We start from the raw sequence: 17,012 nt of genomic DNA, 5'->3' as shown, positions 1-17,012 counted from the left end.
CAATTGACATGAAAAAAGTTAACCAGAGGAATATTGCTTAACATGGGAGAGACATACGAAGGATTTGATCTGCAAATATCACCTTTATAGCTGGCTTCACTTGTGCAGAATAAGTGGTATGTGTGTCAAATATTAACTCATCAGACTGGTAGTTTTACAACCATTTTGCACTTTGTAAAATACTGCACATGGTGTATCTCAGTGGATAATCAGGCCCAAGTTTAAAAGTTTAAAGGTTATTTTTTTTATCCCCTACCTATGAGCAGGTATTTTGCGGTTCCCAGCAATAAGGATAACATCACAGAGTTGCTGCTGCTTCAGGTAGCTTTCCATTTTTCGAAAGGTTTGTTCAGCATGGTGTACTGCCTGATAGAATTCCTCAGAGCTACTGGAATCTATATCACATGGAGGTGACAGAGGATGGCTGGCTGCTGACAATCTGTAAACCACAAAAAAATAGTAGGGTTGATGAAGTGTCTCCAAATCTCTATACTTAACAGCCTCCAGATCTCTGATTAAGAGAAATCAGTGTATTTTTCCCTATTTTTATCACTGGAAGCAGAAGATGGCAAAATTTTATCAGTTTAAAGACCCAAAAGTGTTTCTCTGGGAAAATGAAATAATATTTTCAATTACCTGTAAAAAACAATAGTCAAAGAAGGGTTCAGCATACTTATACTAAAGTTACTTGTACGTGTTTATCTTCAATAAACAGCCCTATTTCTCTGCACTTTTGTGTTCTAAAATGTTCTTCTAGCCACAAAATGGAGCACACTACATAAAAATAATTTTCTGCTATAGTTACAATACTAATATGAAAAAAAAATCTTTTCGCATTAGAAATTAACACTACATATATGCACATTTGTTATCACAGTGCCAACTCTAGTTTAGATCTTTCTTGTTCTTGTTTTGTTTGTTTTAGTTTCCTCAGTGGGTTATGTTAAAACACTCATTATTTTGCCTAAAGCAAAACTGATAAGTAGTATCCCAGAATACATTAGACTAAAAAGTGATATAAGCTACCATTAATTTATGCTGTGCAGTGACAGCTTATAATACCCCCCAAAATACTTAGGAAAAAATAATGTTAATAATGATAGGTGAGCATAAGCTTCAGAATTTGAGGGATCTATATGGGGATCTACAGTGGTTTCCAAGTTTTGAGGAGTTTCAGACCTAAGGTTCTGGCACAGCCTCTGACCTACATACAAGAAACATAATGCTAAAAAATTCTTGTTGCATATATGCCAACTTGCAAGCACGCCTTGAGTAAAATAGAATCACTGATACATTAAAAAGTTCATTTCTTTAACTTTTTATTTGATATGAAAGCCATGGGTTGACACATCCAGGGTTAATAGTAATTGTGTATATATACTGATCAATCTGTCCCCCTCAGCCAAACCAATACAGGCCTATTAAATCAACAGGACAAGCATCAGAGTAATACAAGGCAAAATTCAGCCTGGCATATTAAAGACAGTATAAATGAATATGATCTTGGTTTATAAAATATTGTACTAAAAGAAAAAATAAACAGAGCACAGGGTGATTATTACTAATTGACAAAATTAATGTTATATTTGATAGCACAAGTTTTTAATCCTGTGACAGTTATATTGCAATTGCATTATCAATAGTTCAAAAAATAATGCAAAACACTCTGCCAGCAAAACTTTCAAATATCAGTTAAGTAAATCAAAGAACTGTATATGCAGGAGGAAAAATGGATTATGAAAATAAATAAATAAAAATAAACCTGTTTATTTCTGATTTGATTGCATTCTTTAAATTTAAAGTGCCTATTTACAATAACTATTATTCTTATATTTCACCAAAGCAGTTTCACCTTTCCAAATGTCCAAGGTTAGTCTTCATCCTCCTACCATAGTGAAATCATCACCAAGGGAAAGGCCAGACTAGGTTATTCCCACTACATTTTGTTTTCACAGTATTTCTCCTTGAGGTGGTTGGCAGCCCACGTATAGGACAGGGATGCCTGCAGACAATTCTAGGGATATGGACAAATTACATGTGGAACAGTTTGAACCACCCATTCCCATGGTCAGGGTTAATTTGCACCATAGTATCCTCTCACAAATACCCTGAAAGTCAGTTCTCAGAGATAACTTGTGATTGTACAAGTCAGTATCCTGCCATTATGAGAGACTAGATATCTGATCCCCCTTGACTTGTAACTTACACAAGTATTGATAAAAGCTGTTAAATTCTCCTATGTTGGTGTGGTGGGGTTTTGAACCCTCTTTATCAACAGGCACAAATAATGGTGTAAGATCAAAGGCCCTGAAGAACCAGTCTTGACAGGTTTCCTAAGAAGTCTGACAGTCAGGGAGAGCCAAACAAATGCGATGGGAAATTAAAAAGAGGGGTGGGGGAAAGAAATATGTTGACACTTTTCTTCAATTTTGCCTTTCTGGGAAAAGTGAAAATTGATTTGACTGAGAAAATGCAGTTCTTAAACTACAGTTGTCCGAATGTATCAAGAAAAAAAACTATCTGTTCTCACTACCCATTGCTATTCGAACATTTTACATTTATTATAAACAAAAACAATAACAACTGTGAGACTGGGGATAGGAAACCAATCAAGACTACTTTTCTGCCTTTCTCTCTGAGTGCCCAAACTACTAGCCTACAGCGTCCAGCTTTCTCTCATTGACTTTCCTTCTTAGCCCATAAAACCTTTATTTAAAGTGACACAGCTTCAGCGGGAGAGGTGAAAGGTGTCAGCACTCAACCATGCCTAAACCTGGTGGTTAGGACATTCTCCTGAGAGGTGAGATGTGGGTATCAATCTATTCAGGCTGAAGAAGGGATAGAATCCTGGCTGCCATTTCCCGGTTGTATGCCTTAACTATTAAGCAATTATAGAATAAGATGGGCAGCATCACCCTCTTATCCTTCTTATTTTTTATTTGTTTTGAAAGAAAGTTGCTATAGTCACTACTTTTGCACTGAATTCTATGCTGCTGGAGAGTTTTAGACATGTTCCAAACACATGAATGAGACTAGTCTTTCACAAGATTTTGGTAATACTCTGCCAAGATTTTAAATCTCAGGGAGATGTGGGCAGGAGCTATATACCTAGCTGCTTAGGCCCCAGGAATTCTGGTCATGTGCTGAAGACACTAATGGAAAATTTCAGGTAGAAAGGGGGTACATCCACACAAGAAATTAGCATGGAACAATAAACTACAGTACAGTTTGCACCGGGCTCCAGGTTGAAGGCTCCAGTTCATGGCTTCAGGTGGTGGAGGGGCTGGCTGGGACACTGTGGCTGGTATAGTGATTAAATCACTACACCAGCCACAGGAAGATGCTAGGATGCAGGGCTAAGCAGCAGGCAGCCCCCACACTGTAGCACCCCCATGCCCCAGCCATTTCCAGTCATTATCTACACATGTATTGAGCCAGTATAAATTACTCCGCCATCGTATAGTACTTGTCTTGGACAGTACTGTCCTACAGCAGAGTTAATTAATTTACGGAGTCCTAATATTGGTGTATGTATAGACAGTGACTTTTTGCTGCAGAGCTAATCAGTCAACTCTCCAGTAAAGTGCATGTGTAGATGCACCCAGGGAGGTGTCAAGCAAGTTGTGATAGTTCCAGATTCGATAGCCAAAAAGCAGTCATTTTATGAACGGGCCATGTTGCACGGGCCACTTAGTATATGTTAAGTATGTGTATTGTTTTTCAGCATTAAAGTTAAAATGTGTTCTGAACAGGTGCATCCTAATGTTTGCTATAAACCTTAACAAGCCCAGCCAGAAACAACCAAGTGCAGAGGAAAGTGCCAATTGGCTGACCATCTCACTGAGGATATGAATTCTAATTACTCGTTGGCAAGGACACTCATCCTTGACTGAGTGTCTCAAATGGGACTGGATTTCCACAAGCTTCCTCTAGATTTCATGTGGCAGAACGGAGCAAATCCTTGCCCTGGCTGCTATAATCCACCAGAATTCTGTTCTTTGGTGGCACAAACTCCTGGCCTGGTAAGGCATTACTTTGAGAGCTGTGATGTTTCCGTGGACTTCATGCTGGCCCTTTTCCAGGAGGCACAACAGTGTGCCACACAAAATAGGGGACTGTGGGCCTGTTATTGGATGCTGTCTCATCTCTACTGGGCCCTACCATGAGCTTGGGCTGTTGGGAGCAGCTTGTTCCTGGAACATGGAATGCCAAGCAGCCATGGCAAAATGTTGGGATATCTCTAAAGTTGTGCTGAACTGTTCTAGTTGCTACAATTCTGTAACACTGAGCTTTAGTGTCTCATGCCTACCAAAAGATTCACGGCCCTCTGCAACAGTCCAGCAGTAGCTGAACATGTGTTTCTTAATATAATCTGGAAATAATTCTCACCATACATTTACTAAAATATGAACACACTTAGCATATGTTTTCCTGCTTGAGCACACAGTCATTTTCATTTTTAAGTGTATTTACCATATACTGTGTGTCCCATGTGAAATGGCCTGATCACAGTTTTGTACTTAGAAACTAAAGACAGTGTAAATCCTGTTGTGGGCAACTAAGAGCTTTAATACTCTTGAAAAAACCCAAAAAAAAGTGAATAGAGAAAGGCTACCACTTTACACAGGCAAATAATACTTTTTGTATACTTTGCCTACTTTATAGGAATATTCTTCCTTCTTGATGTACTGAAATCCAGGCACCAAATTAGAAATTCTTAAATCAGGAAACATCAAACTCCTTCTATTGTTACTAGAACAAATATTTTTCTAGTTGTATTTAACTTTTTAAAATTTATACAGGGTCAGCCATCCGGAAATCCAATTATCTGACACAAGTTTCATTTGGCACAAAATATGCTATGCTTACAGATTTTGCCAGTTATCTCCTAGAAGAAAAATATGGGCAATTCTTTCATTAAAATATTTCATTATTTATAACTAGCAATGGATGTCAGAAATATTCCACAAATGTAAACAAAAAAGGTCTTCAGATAATTTTTCTAACCACTATTTATTGAGTGTTTAGCATTCATTAATCTGTCAGATTGCTGTTTCTAACGTAAAGTAGGCTGTCAAGAATTGTCACACTTATCAGTGATCACTTGTTAAGATGCAAGAGAGCATGGACTTCACTGTGCTTCTGAAGCATTGCTTATAATGACAGCAAGATTTTGTTTAGTTTTGGTTGTGATGAAAGCCATGCAGCAATTATATTTGTAACAACAGGTACCACCCATAGTTTAAACAATTTATTTATTGACAAATTATCCAGAGTACTAAATCAAAAAACGAAGCATTCAGAATGTTCTCTTCAGGTGGTTACATTAAAAACCCCTGTATTTTCAGTATCTATTTCAAAAATCCTTATTGTTATTGGGTAAAATAAAATTGCAACAAAACACTGCAATACCTATTTAAGTGTTGTCAAGTGCAGATAAGCCAACAAATTGATAAACTCAGCTTCCCTCTTACAGCTTAATCATAATGTCTAATATAAAATGAACTTTCCTCCAGGAACTATTCTGGGGATCAAACTTGTAACCTAATTCACTCTTTTGTCATCATAAGGCCAGATTAAATCACTACACCAGCCACGGGACTAAAGAAAATCTGCATGAAACTAATTTAGCTCTTTACATAGATGTACCAAACAAATTAAGAATATTATTCACTTAAATAAGTAAATAAAAATGCATCTCATCCACCGTATTAAAGTGTCTCTACCCCATAGAAAGATACTAATCATAAAAACAAAACACCCAACTTTAATTTGAAAAAGCCTTGTAAAAATCATATAACCAATCAGAAAAAAACCTGTCATCATTCAGTGGAATTGCTTCTCAGTGGTACCCATTCTGTTGGGGGGTTTTTGTGAGATTTATTCCACTTGTAAAATATTTGGAGCATGGAATTGACTTGCATTCATACTTATCTGCAAATATCTAGCATGCTATTGATAAAATACAAGTATTCAATAATAAATAGATAAAAACAGAGTTGACACAAGAAAGGACACAATGGAAAGTGCTGCAATCCTAGCTGAACCACAAACTTCCCCTGTTACATTAAACCAGTTACATAAAGGAGATTTTTCAGACCATCTACAACCACATTTTGAAGAGATCTTGTTAACTAAAAACATGGACAAATTTGCCAGTAAGAATTTTTCCTGACTGGACATCAAAAAGAGATCTTAATCCAAAAGTTCAGCTTGTGACACTTATAGGTAGATTTGCAATGGACTATTTTCAATCCAAAATGTCCAGGGCCAAATTGTATTCTACCTATTACATGTGAAAGTGGACATATAGATAATTTAGACTGCTGATAAACATTCAGTTAAGGTGGGATGGGATCTGATGCTCCATCCAAACAACCATGTGTCCTACCATGCTTTATGTATATAGCAAGAGACATAATTGTGGGACCAAGGATCAGATACCAATTGCAGCATATTGCCAATACTCCTGTCAGTGCTCCTAGTCTTGGGAGTGCACCAGTCTTGAAGAGCTCCAGTGTACTCTGAGGCTGGGAGTACTAGTCATCTCATTGATACTATCAACTTAAGGAACACATCAGAGCTTTGAATGGCTCGGATACACTCCTATGGCTGGAAGTGTTTTTCAGCTGACTAGCACTCCCAGCTGTGGGAATGCAGGGCCTTCAAGGCTGCAATGGTCTTCTGAGGCTGGGAGTAGCAATCAGCTGATCAGCACTGGTCATGACTTCAATTTAAGGTGCACTGGAAATCAGCCAGGTTACTAGTTAAGATGTGATTGAGTGGTTAATCATGCCTTAAGTGTAATGTCTTCCAGGGGCCAAAAGTATAATTATGTTCTACTCTACTTCAGTCCTTAAAACACCATTAAATACAAAATGTATTTTGTATAGGCCAGCTTTTAATCCAATAGCCTATGTTGGGCATTAGAAGGCTCTAGGTCTTGGCCCAAGTCTTACCCCTACTGATTATCAGTGTTATCAGATGTAAATACAAAAATAATACAAAAGCATTCCAAACAAGAGCAAGATCAGAACCTAGAGCTCCCTTTCTTCCAGGCACTGCTCATCTCTCTCTGGCTTCCTTCCTTCTGGCACATACTTTCTTCCTTTATGGGCTCTCCAGTAGGTCATCTTCAAGAATGTTGGAGGATGCTTTTGGCAGGCTGGAGCCTATGGCTGGGTCATTAACAGCAGTCTTTTTGGATGTAGTGGGAGATGTAGGTTTAAGCCTCCTCTGGGAAAAGGGTTATATAAACTGGGTCTCCCACTTCCTGGACAAATGAAGCATGGAGAACAAGCAGGAGGAGCTAGCCCTCCTACTCACCAGTGGGTGTTAAGATCTTGTAGGGATCACAGAGACCTAGTGGGACTCGTCACATGATTGGAATGTAGCCATTGATGGCTGCACCTTGCACAGAAGGGACTCAGCAGGGAAGAAAGGTGGAGGTGTAGTTCTCTTTGTAAGATAGTAGTATACCTCCTTGGAGGCCAACATTGGCTTCCAAGAAGAGTGGCCCAAAACCCTCTCGGTCAAACTACAGGGAGGAGGGGAAGACAGCAGGCAGTGAAAGAGACCTTACTGTAGGTGTATACTGCAGACCCCCAAGACAGGGGGAGGAGCTCAACCAGGAGTTCTCCTACAACTGGCAGAGGCCACGCGTGCACAGGGCATGGTCATCATGGGCAACTTCAATAACCCAGACATTGCTTGGGATGAACACTCGACTAAGTTGGATCGGTCACAGTGCTTCCTGACCTGTATCCAAGAGCGCTACCTGACTCAGGTTGTGCATGGGCCAACCAGAGGTAACACTCTGCTAGACTTGGTCTTGACCAAAGGGGATGATCTGGTGAGTGACTTGAATATACAGGGTAGCTGTGAAGGAGTAAAAGAAAGTAAACGGAGCCCTTGAGATGCCCAACTCACCAGGCTACTGCTCAGGCTAGGGAAGGGAAAGTGGAAAGCACTGATTGAGAGGGAAAAAGAAAGTAAATAGAGCTCACTGCATGATCAGCTGGTAAGGCCGCAGCTGGAGACAAGAGGAGAAAAAAAGATACCGCAGCAAAACTTCTGGAGCAGCCTTTCACTCCGGATTGGAGAAGCAAGTTCACCAGGAGGTATTTCCAGCCTTGGAGAGGGTCAGAGAGGGTCAATTCCCTGCAAGCTATGAGGAGAAGTGGCCAAGTGTTCCTTCAAGCAGGTACTTCTGACCCTGCCAGAGAAACACTGTGGGAGCGACCTTAAAAAGTATTCACTCAGAGGAGTGCCTACATAAGGACTCTGATAACATTTAAGGATGGAATGGCTGCTAAGGATCCTGGTAGGAAAAAGAAATGAAGATCTCCTTCTAAGGGTAGAACTACCTAGGGTGGGGTTTGACTTGGAACAGAGATCCTAGTGGTGGACTGCACCTACTTACCATTAGATGTGGATCCTGAGCAAGCAGCACTAGATTAATTGATGTGGAATGCTAGAGACTGACCCAGGAGTGTTAGGAATAGACTACTTAAAAAAAGAGGAACTGAGACAGTTGTGTCTGGGATGCTCTGAGCCCAGTCAAGGTGTATCCACTGGAATTAGGCACAAGTCGAAATAGGACTATGGTCAACCAAGCTGAGGGCTGCAGAGGACATGATATTCAGAGAACCAGACCTCATAATATCAAGCCACAGAGATATTTTGAGTTCCATCTGGAGTGGCTAGGGTGGGATAAAGAGTAGGTTTGGACCCCCACAAAATATGGGAATTTCTATGACCTTTCTATGAGAACACTTTTGGTTCACTTTTGGTTCATGTTCAGTTGATATTTATATCATTTCAATCTTCAGGTTAGTGATTTTGTTTCAAAGTTTATTTAAAAAATAGAACTGGAAAGACAAAATAAAATTCTGAGGTGGAGGGGTAACGATGGTGGCATGGTGACAATAATAAAGGATTTTAGTAGCTCTATGTAGTAAAACAAATCTTCATATGACCTATGCAGGTAAACCTAATTACTTGTGTAAGTGATTAATATTGTAAATCACATTGATACCCTTCCTTTTAGAGGTCTGGCATTATATCATGCAAAAAAATTCCCTTTAAAGTAGTGGTAACAATGTTTCTTCCCTTAGTCCAATTTTTCTCAAGTCTGAACTACCATAAGAAAAGCCACCAGAAAGTCATGTTCCTAAAACACAGAAGGAACATGTAATGTCAGTGGTGCAGGATTAGGCCATGGTTTGTAGTTAACCTCAAATGCAGTCGAGTTTCTTCTGACCAGCAAAACTCTTTAAATTATGACAACATTTGGCGGCTGATAAATTCTATTAAATTTATTATTTCTTCAGTTTATCTAACTATGATTCAGACATACAAAATATAGATGGAAGCTATAATATAATATAGTTAAGTTACCAAGGACTATTTGTTTTGTTATTGCATTTGATAATATAATTTAGAAACATGAAACCAAATTCTACTCTCAGTCTAAAAATTTCTTCCAGCTTGAATAATCTTAAATGGTAGGAATAATATTACCTGTACTATTGATTTTGGTATACAACCATATGTAATAAGGCATTCGGTTTTTAGGTGTGGTTTTCCATCCCATTTTTTTAATCCAAGGTGGTCCCAATAGAAATAGTGAAATAGGTCCAGTGAAATAGTTGTGAATATTCTAGATCAACATAGTAGACTATTCTCCTATTTTTTATAGATTGTCCTGCATGCTCACATTTCATTTAATCTTAGTTTATAACCTGGGATCCTGGTTTTCTCTGATAAAAAAAAATCCCCAAGTTTTGGATAAAAGGGTAACCCAAAGTCCATGTTTCCATGATTGAAATGAAACACCAGTATATATAGATAAATCTATATTCTACTATATATATCTCCACAATATTTACAGCTATATATCTGTATATAGCATTGTTTCATTTTAATCACAGAAACATGGATTTTGGCTTACTATTTTTAATCTGAAAACCAGATTTTTTTATCAGAGAAAACCAAGATCCCTTCTCATAACATTGGATGGCACATGTGCATTTCAGCAGAAACATACCAAAAAAACTCTTGCAGCTATCCATGCTTATTATTATTTATTAATTCTTTCCATGAGAAACTCTCCTAAAAAAATGAACAGATTCACTCCCATATCTGTGTGCAACCTTATTTAATATCTATGAAATGTAATTAAAACTTCTTACTGTTTCATTTTTCCAAGTCAGAACACATTAAATTTGTGACGTCTACTTTCAGCAGAAAACCCCATTGCACTGAAAAGTAGTGTTATAATACCTCTTAAAATTGATTTGAGCACTAGTATGGTCCTTTTCTAAAGTCATGGAGATTCTACACATCCATACAAATCCAGAGCTTACTGCTTTTTTGTAGGAGACACAGGTGGGGAGATTTTTAACCACATTCTAATATTACGAGTAGGACAGCAACCTACAGTCATTACTACATCTATGAACAACTTAAATAGTTGTTCAGTTGGCTGAATCTACCTTTTCTGCACCACTCAATACCCCTCCATGCCTTTGTCCTATTCTTCCCTTAAACAATTCTCCCTTATTAATAATACTATGAAATAGCACTCCGCAATGTGCAAGTGCTGTTTTTCCTTCCTTTTGTGTCCTTTTGATAACATATTTAGTAGAATTTGAAGTTACATTGGAATCTCACAGGACCACACTGTGAGCGCTTCTGCTGTGGCTTCAAACTTGCAACTTCCAGGCTGTCACCATGCACCTTATCAACCATCACCTTATAAAAAAGGCTGAGAAAGGAGTGCATGGGGAAAGAGTAGTGGCACTGAATTCATAAAAGCTTAATCAAGAATAGTTCTTTCTCTGAAGTGAGCATTAAACACAGCTTGGCTGTGTGTTTGCTTCCTCTTCCTGCTGCCCCCAAAGTCTCTGGGATTTGCAATCCACAATCACAACAGGAGGACTCTGCAGGTTGCTCATCACTTCCTCTTCCTGCTTCCAGGTGCCTTTGGGATTTGTAGTCCACAGTCACGGCCAGCAGTAAGTTTAGCAGGGCAAGGCAATTCCATACTCAGGCGAAGGAGAGTTTACTCTCCTTCCTGGCCCCCAGACCACAGCCAGGGTTTGCCAAAGAGGGGGCAGTGAGCCAGCCAGGGAGACCAGTGAACCAGCCCTTACCACTCCAGCTAAGGAGCAGAGGGGTGGAACCAGCCCTGCTCTCTGGAGCACAGTTAACTTGAACCAGTAAGGGGTATGGGACAGACAGAAGTTTTATAAACTGGTTTAACCTAAATCAATTAAGTCTAATACGACATTTCTCTTAAACCAGTTTCACCATTTGAAACTGGTTTATGTGCACAGAATTTCTGTTCTGTTACAGGTTTAAACCAGTTTCTGATTACTTAAACCAGTTTATGCGTAACTTCTGTTCCTCAACTAAAGGGCAAATTCTAACTCTCCCATTGTATTTCTTCCCACACATCTATGAAGGGTAATTGAGGGAAACTTAGAAAGAACTTTCTTTCCTTGCCTATCTAGGATAAACCATAATTTTCCTTTATGATCGTAGGAGTAGCCACAAGTAAATATAGATCTCAAATAGTATGTAGTGCATGGGATGGGGTTAAGGAATGTTACTTACTCAAGCATATATCTACCTATCCAGACACATAAAACCCTTTGATAATGAAGAACTGGATCCCAAGCAAGAAAATACACATTGCATCACAGCACAAATACAACGCCAATATATCTTGGACAGCTTGTTTTCTATTACTACAGAAATATGGAATTATTGAGTTACAGTCTTAACCCCTGACAACAAGCAACTATTTAAAACAGGAAAATCTTAACAGTCAGTCAAGGGGTTGGTAATTCTTCTGCAGCACATGAATATTTGAATTAACTGACACTGAAGGAAAAAAAAATCTTACTTTATTCACAGAACCACCCTCGAAAACACTTCTTAACATACAGGTTAAATTTTTGGGTCATATACCACATTGTATTTTACCATGAAAAGTATTATGTAAAAAGAATAAGATTAAGGTGGTACAGTTAGCAGCTCAACACTGAGAATATGTCAAAGCTCATATGAAATATGGGGCCTAACTCTACCCCTCTGTATAATATGAATAGTTTTTAGTTGCATACGTACTACAGTTTTGTGAAAAAAGGGGGCTAGAAGCATATAGCAGTAGACTGTAGAGCAGGGTTAATGGAGCTACTGACTAGGAAATTTTAACGTGATTCTTGTGGAATAGAGATATTCCCCCTGGTTTTCCTTATGGTGTTCGACCATGAGATTAAGTAGACTGAAACACAGTTTAGACACTGTTGTGAGTAGCAAGAAGACAAAGTAGGGATAGAAGCATCAGCAACCAAAAAAGGTGCCCAATGTTCCTTCTCTATCTTTTCCAGGCTCCTACTAAACCCTAGGAATCCAAAGAGTTTATGCCGATATGTGCTTCAGTCATAACGTTCCATCAGTATCATCTCTAAGGGACAGACACTCCTCATCAGTACAAGCTATCACTCCACCGTTGACCTCACAGAGCTATGCCAACTGCAGATTGAAATTCTACCCCCAAGATTTTCTGTATTTTAAAAAAATACTGACAAGAAAGGCTATAAAAGTTCTCCATCTTTTAATTCAGTGTATCAACACTCTATAACTTAACTGTAAAAACTGACTGAATTTAAACCTGAAGTTAAGAATGAATATATATTGTTATGCATAATCTGCCTTAGTACTTTTTGTAGAGAAAATACATATAAGCAACTGGCAAGGCTATCTTTCCAGGTACTAGAAAGAAATTCAGATCATGTGCTTGGTACCTGATCTGCCTATAAGCAATAAAATGAACATTTGGGATTGGTAGCTAATATCAGTTTTCAGAAACCGTTCTTCTGATGGACAGTAAAAAAGATCTCTTACTGACAACACCAGTAGAGTGCTGAAACTGTGTTAGGAGGTAGAAATAATTTGGGTTTGGTTAATGAATGAGAAAGCCTGCAAAGAATATAAGATAACCCCTCCACAAACAAGTTTTATCAAGTGTTTATTTTATTATTATTATTATTTCTATGATTATCAATGTCTATATGGGATTATACAGTAAACAAAGTATATGTCTACATCAGTGGTTCTCAATCCTTTTGGACTCAAGTCATCCTTTACTACATTCAAGGCACACCTTAGAAAATGCCAGCTCTTAGTTTTCACCCATTTTTTGACTACAGAAAAAATAACAAGAGCAATTTTGTGCTGCAATGGGTTATAATGTTTTTAATACTTTGGATTACTACTTGAAATCTCTGGATTTATCTTATGAAACATGTTTGCATGTCTAACAGTGCCAATATTGTTTGGCACTCCACAAGGTCCTTGAAAGGATGTCAAGGCATCCTAGGGTGCCACAGCATCTTGGTTAAGAATCACTGGTGCACTATGGCAGTAGGGAGCAGCCCCATGAAAACATCCTCCTGACTCACCTGCTACTATTTACACAAGTTCTGTGCTGAAAATGCACATAAGTCATCTCTTACTGCTCTCCTGGGCATGCTTAGGACAGAGAATTGATCTGAGTACTCACCAAAAGTGGTTACATTATTTATTTATTTATTGGCAGTCCATGCACATGAAGTAGAAGCAAGTGGTCAGGAAATATTTTTAACAGTCACATTTCCTAGCACAGCCCAGTGGAACGTACACATACCTAGATACCATTTTATCTCAGAGCCTAAGTCATCTACTGAGTAATGCCACTATCATTCACTGGAGGAAAACTAGCCTTTTCTTTGAAATTATGAAAAACTGCTTGGTAATTTTATTTCTAACTAAAATGACTATACATTCAAATATATTTTATTGACCTGAAATTATGGATGTCATCATCTGAAATGTATTATGTGTATAAAGACTAAATTAAGAGCAGAATTGTGAACTGGTACTGATTTGTGCAAAGAAAGAAAGAAAGGAAGACTTTGACTTTTGACTTTTTATAAAGGTTTGTTAAGGGGGAAAAGGGGGTAACAAAACAAACAAACAAACAAACACTGCCCACACAGGGGCCCAGGTACAACAGACAGAGCCTAGGGCTATGGCCTTAATGACCTGACCTCACAGTCTGAAAAAACAAGAACAGCTAGTCCAACAACAGTCCGCTCAGACCCCTGCTGATACCCCAGAAAAGGGCAAGCAGTATCACAGCATGAGGACCAAGCAGCCACTCTCAACACTGCAGAGCACCCCCTGAATGGCCCGACATGCCTGGAAGGTGGGCATCATCTGCTGGAAGACTGCATTCCCAAATGACAGCAACAAGTGAAACCAGAACAAAATCAGGAAGAGCTTCAGGGTGTCGTCTGAGCTGACCCTGGCAAACCAGTTCCTGCACCTCTTGATGGTGGCCATCTTAGCCTGGCCAAATAAGAAATTGGCCAGGCAGATGACACCCCCATTGGCTGCCTGGTATGGGAAAGAAAATAAGTAGAAGGCCTCTGAGAGGTCCAAGTCTAGTGCCTGAAGCAAAGCTCCGAGGGCAACAAACAGTGGCAATAGCCAGGGCTTCAAAAGAATGCATGGTGAAGATGCTCCTCAACTTCCTCCAAACAAAAGGGGCAGGCCACCAACACAGCTGGGTCCATGTGGTGGATGAGTGCTGGTAGTCAGTATCCAATGTAACAATTGTCACTGGAGGTCACCGTTTTTTTTTTTAGCAATGGGTGGGTTATAAAGTATGCACCATGCAGGACAGGCCAGCATGAGTGCTGGTACTGCTACATGCCTCCCCCACATCATGCCAAAATGAGTGGCAAGGATGTGGGTGTGGCAGACTCAAATCACCCACATATACACGGCCTTCTGGGGGAGTGTATTGAAGTGGATCCTGGTACTGCTTTCAGGAGGCATGGGAAGGACCAGTAAGGTGCCAGGCATTCAGGTCACTGTCTACAATCAAGACAACAGACAGTGGCAGAAAGGGCTTGCCTGGGACATCCCCAGCAGGGAGGGCTCTCCATGCTCAGAAGTGGTCTTCCAGGTCACCTGCTGCATCTGCTGAGAAAATAGCCATCACATCCCCTATGAAGCAGGCAGTGCAGGAGACCGAGCGCATGCCTAAGTAGGTAGCCAGAGCTTTGGCTGACAACCAGTCTGACCAGGCCACATCAAGGAGGTATCCCAGCCAGATAGTATGCATCCAGATGAGGGAGTCAACAAGGCTGCTAGAAGTGGGGCTTGGCAGCCCATATTGTAGATCTGGGTTATAGACAAGGGGCTCCTGCAGCAACTGTGGAAACCACAGACACCTGGCCTGGGGCAGCCTACCAGGACTGCACCAGGCTTCAGTAGAAGGGCAGGAGGACACCCCAGTCCAGGAGGATAGGATCCATAAGGAAAAGCTCCCAGTCGAAACTAAGGCCTCCACCTGGTGCAAAAACACATGAGCTAGCTGCTGCCAGGAGAGGGGGTCCTCGCAGTACAGGAGCTTTTGAAGGGCCCACAGGCAGAAGTCACCTACCCTGCCCACAAGGTCCACTAAGCCCTAGCCCTCCTCAGATAAATAACAGCTTGGGGGAGCAAATGATTCCTATTCCAGATGAAATCCATAAGGAGTTGCTGGAGCTTCTCGAGCAAGTCCAGCAGAGGAGTCCATCATGGCACACTATTGCCACAACATTGCAGCTGCCAGGTTATTGACAATGAGGACCCACCCAAAATAGGAGGGGCTGGACAGATGCCAGTGCTATCAAAGAAGGTGTGCTTTCACCTTGTCACCAAGGTCCTCCAAGTTCTGTGGAGAGAAGACTAACAGCCTAAGAAACACCCTCAGGATTTTGAGGCCCCCCCCCGCTGCCAAATAAGACACCCGGGCAAGTCTGGGGAGGGGGCTGACCCAAGTACTGAGAAGTAGGGTGTCACTCTTGGTCCATTTTATATGAGCCAAAAAGGCATGCTCATATGTGTGTTGATAGTCAACCAAGGACTGGAAATCACCATGGGTGCTAAAGAAAACACTCATGTCATCTGCATATGCCATCAGCCTGACTGACAGGTGGCCTGCCAAACCTGATTTTGGTAGGAACAGATTGAACAAGCACCTAGATGGGGTTACTTAACCCTAGCACTCTTTCCTGCCTGGGACAGGGGGTCAGGAGACTAGGTCCCTTCCAACCCTAGAAATCTATGAAATCCATTAAATGTCCCAGGACAGGACTCAGAGGGCAGAGGTGAATATGGCCCCAAAGCCAAAGGCCTCTAGGGTCTGAAAAAGGTGGTCATGGCTGACCCAATCAAAGGCTTTCTCTTGGACCAAGGAGATAAACCCAATGTTTAGACTAAAGAGGTCTGCAGCTGTCAACAGGTCTCAAAGCAGAAACAGATTGTCCTGGATGGTTCCGCCCACCATACAGTAGCTCTGCTCAGGGCTGGTGTTCAAAACCCTAACAGTGAGCAGCTAGATGGCCAAAGCCTTGGCCAAGATCTTGTAATCAGCACACAGGAGGAGCACTGGCCGCCAGTTCTTGTGGCAGCCAAGGTCCCGTTTCTTAGGCAGAGGGTGAGAACTGCTTGGCAACAGCTAACTGGCATGGTCTGGTCCACGAGACTCTCACAAAAGATGTGCAGGAGGCAGGGGCTGAGAAGAGGCCAAAAGGTCTGGTTATGAAATTCAGCGGGCAACCCATCAATGCCTGGGACTTTGCCCGAGGTGAGGCCCCCAACAGCAGCCAACGATATCTTCCAACGATATCTAATGAACTGATTTAAACAAGTCCATCCTCATTTTTTCCTATGTTTAAAAGTTGCTCACAAAATATCTATTAGAATATATTGACACAATTCTTGCAGTTTAAGTACAAATTCACTATTCCTTAGCTTATCTTTTGAGAAACTTGCCAGTTTCATAGATTTCATAGATTTCATAGACATTAGGGCTGGAAGGGACCTCAGGAGATCATCAAGTCCAGCCCCCTGCCCAAAGGGCAGGAAGTCAGCTGGGGTCATAGGATCCCAGCAAGATAAGCATCCAA

At 40.6% G+C, this 17,012-nt stretch overlaps 1 protein-coding gene across 1 annotated transcript in view; it reads right to left on the bottom strand.

Annotated features, from left to right (window-relative positions):
- KLHL1 (kelch like family member 1) overlaps nt 1–17,012 on the bottom strand; it is a 474,742-nt gene that overhangs the window by 366,437 nt on the left and 91,293 nt on the right. The window contains exon 2 of the mRNA XM_019529810.1: nt 257–439. Within this exon, the coding sequence (XP_019385355.1) occupies nt 257–439 (183 nt within the window). The remainder of the gene's footprint in view (nt 1–256; nt 440–17,012) is intronic.

This window comes from Crocodylus porosus, unplaced genomic scaffold, assembly GCF_001723895.1.
Source record: "Crocodylus porosus isolate Cpor-Errol unplaced genomic scaffold, CroPor_comp1, whole genome shotgun sequence".
NCBI classification, from domain to species: Eukaryota; Metazoa; Chordata; order Crocodylia; family Crocodylidae; genus Crocodylus; species Crocodylus porosus.
The sequence above is the reverse complement of the archived record's forward strand: the minus strand, read 5'-3'. Positions and strand labels throughout refer to the sequence as shown.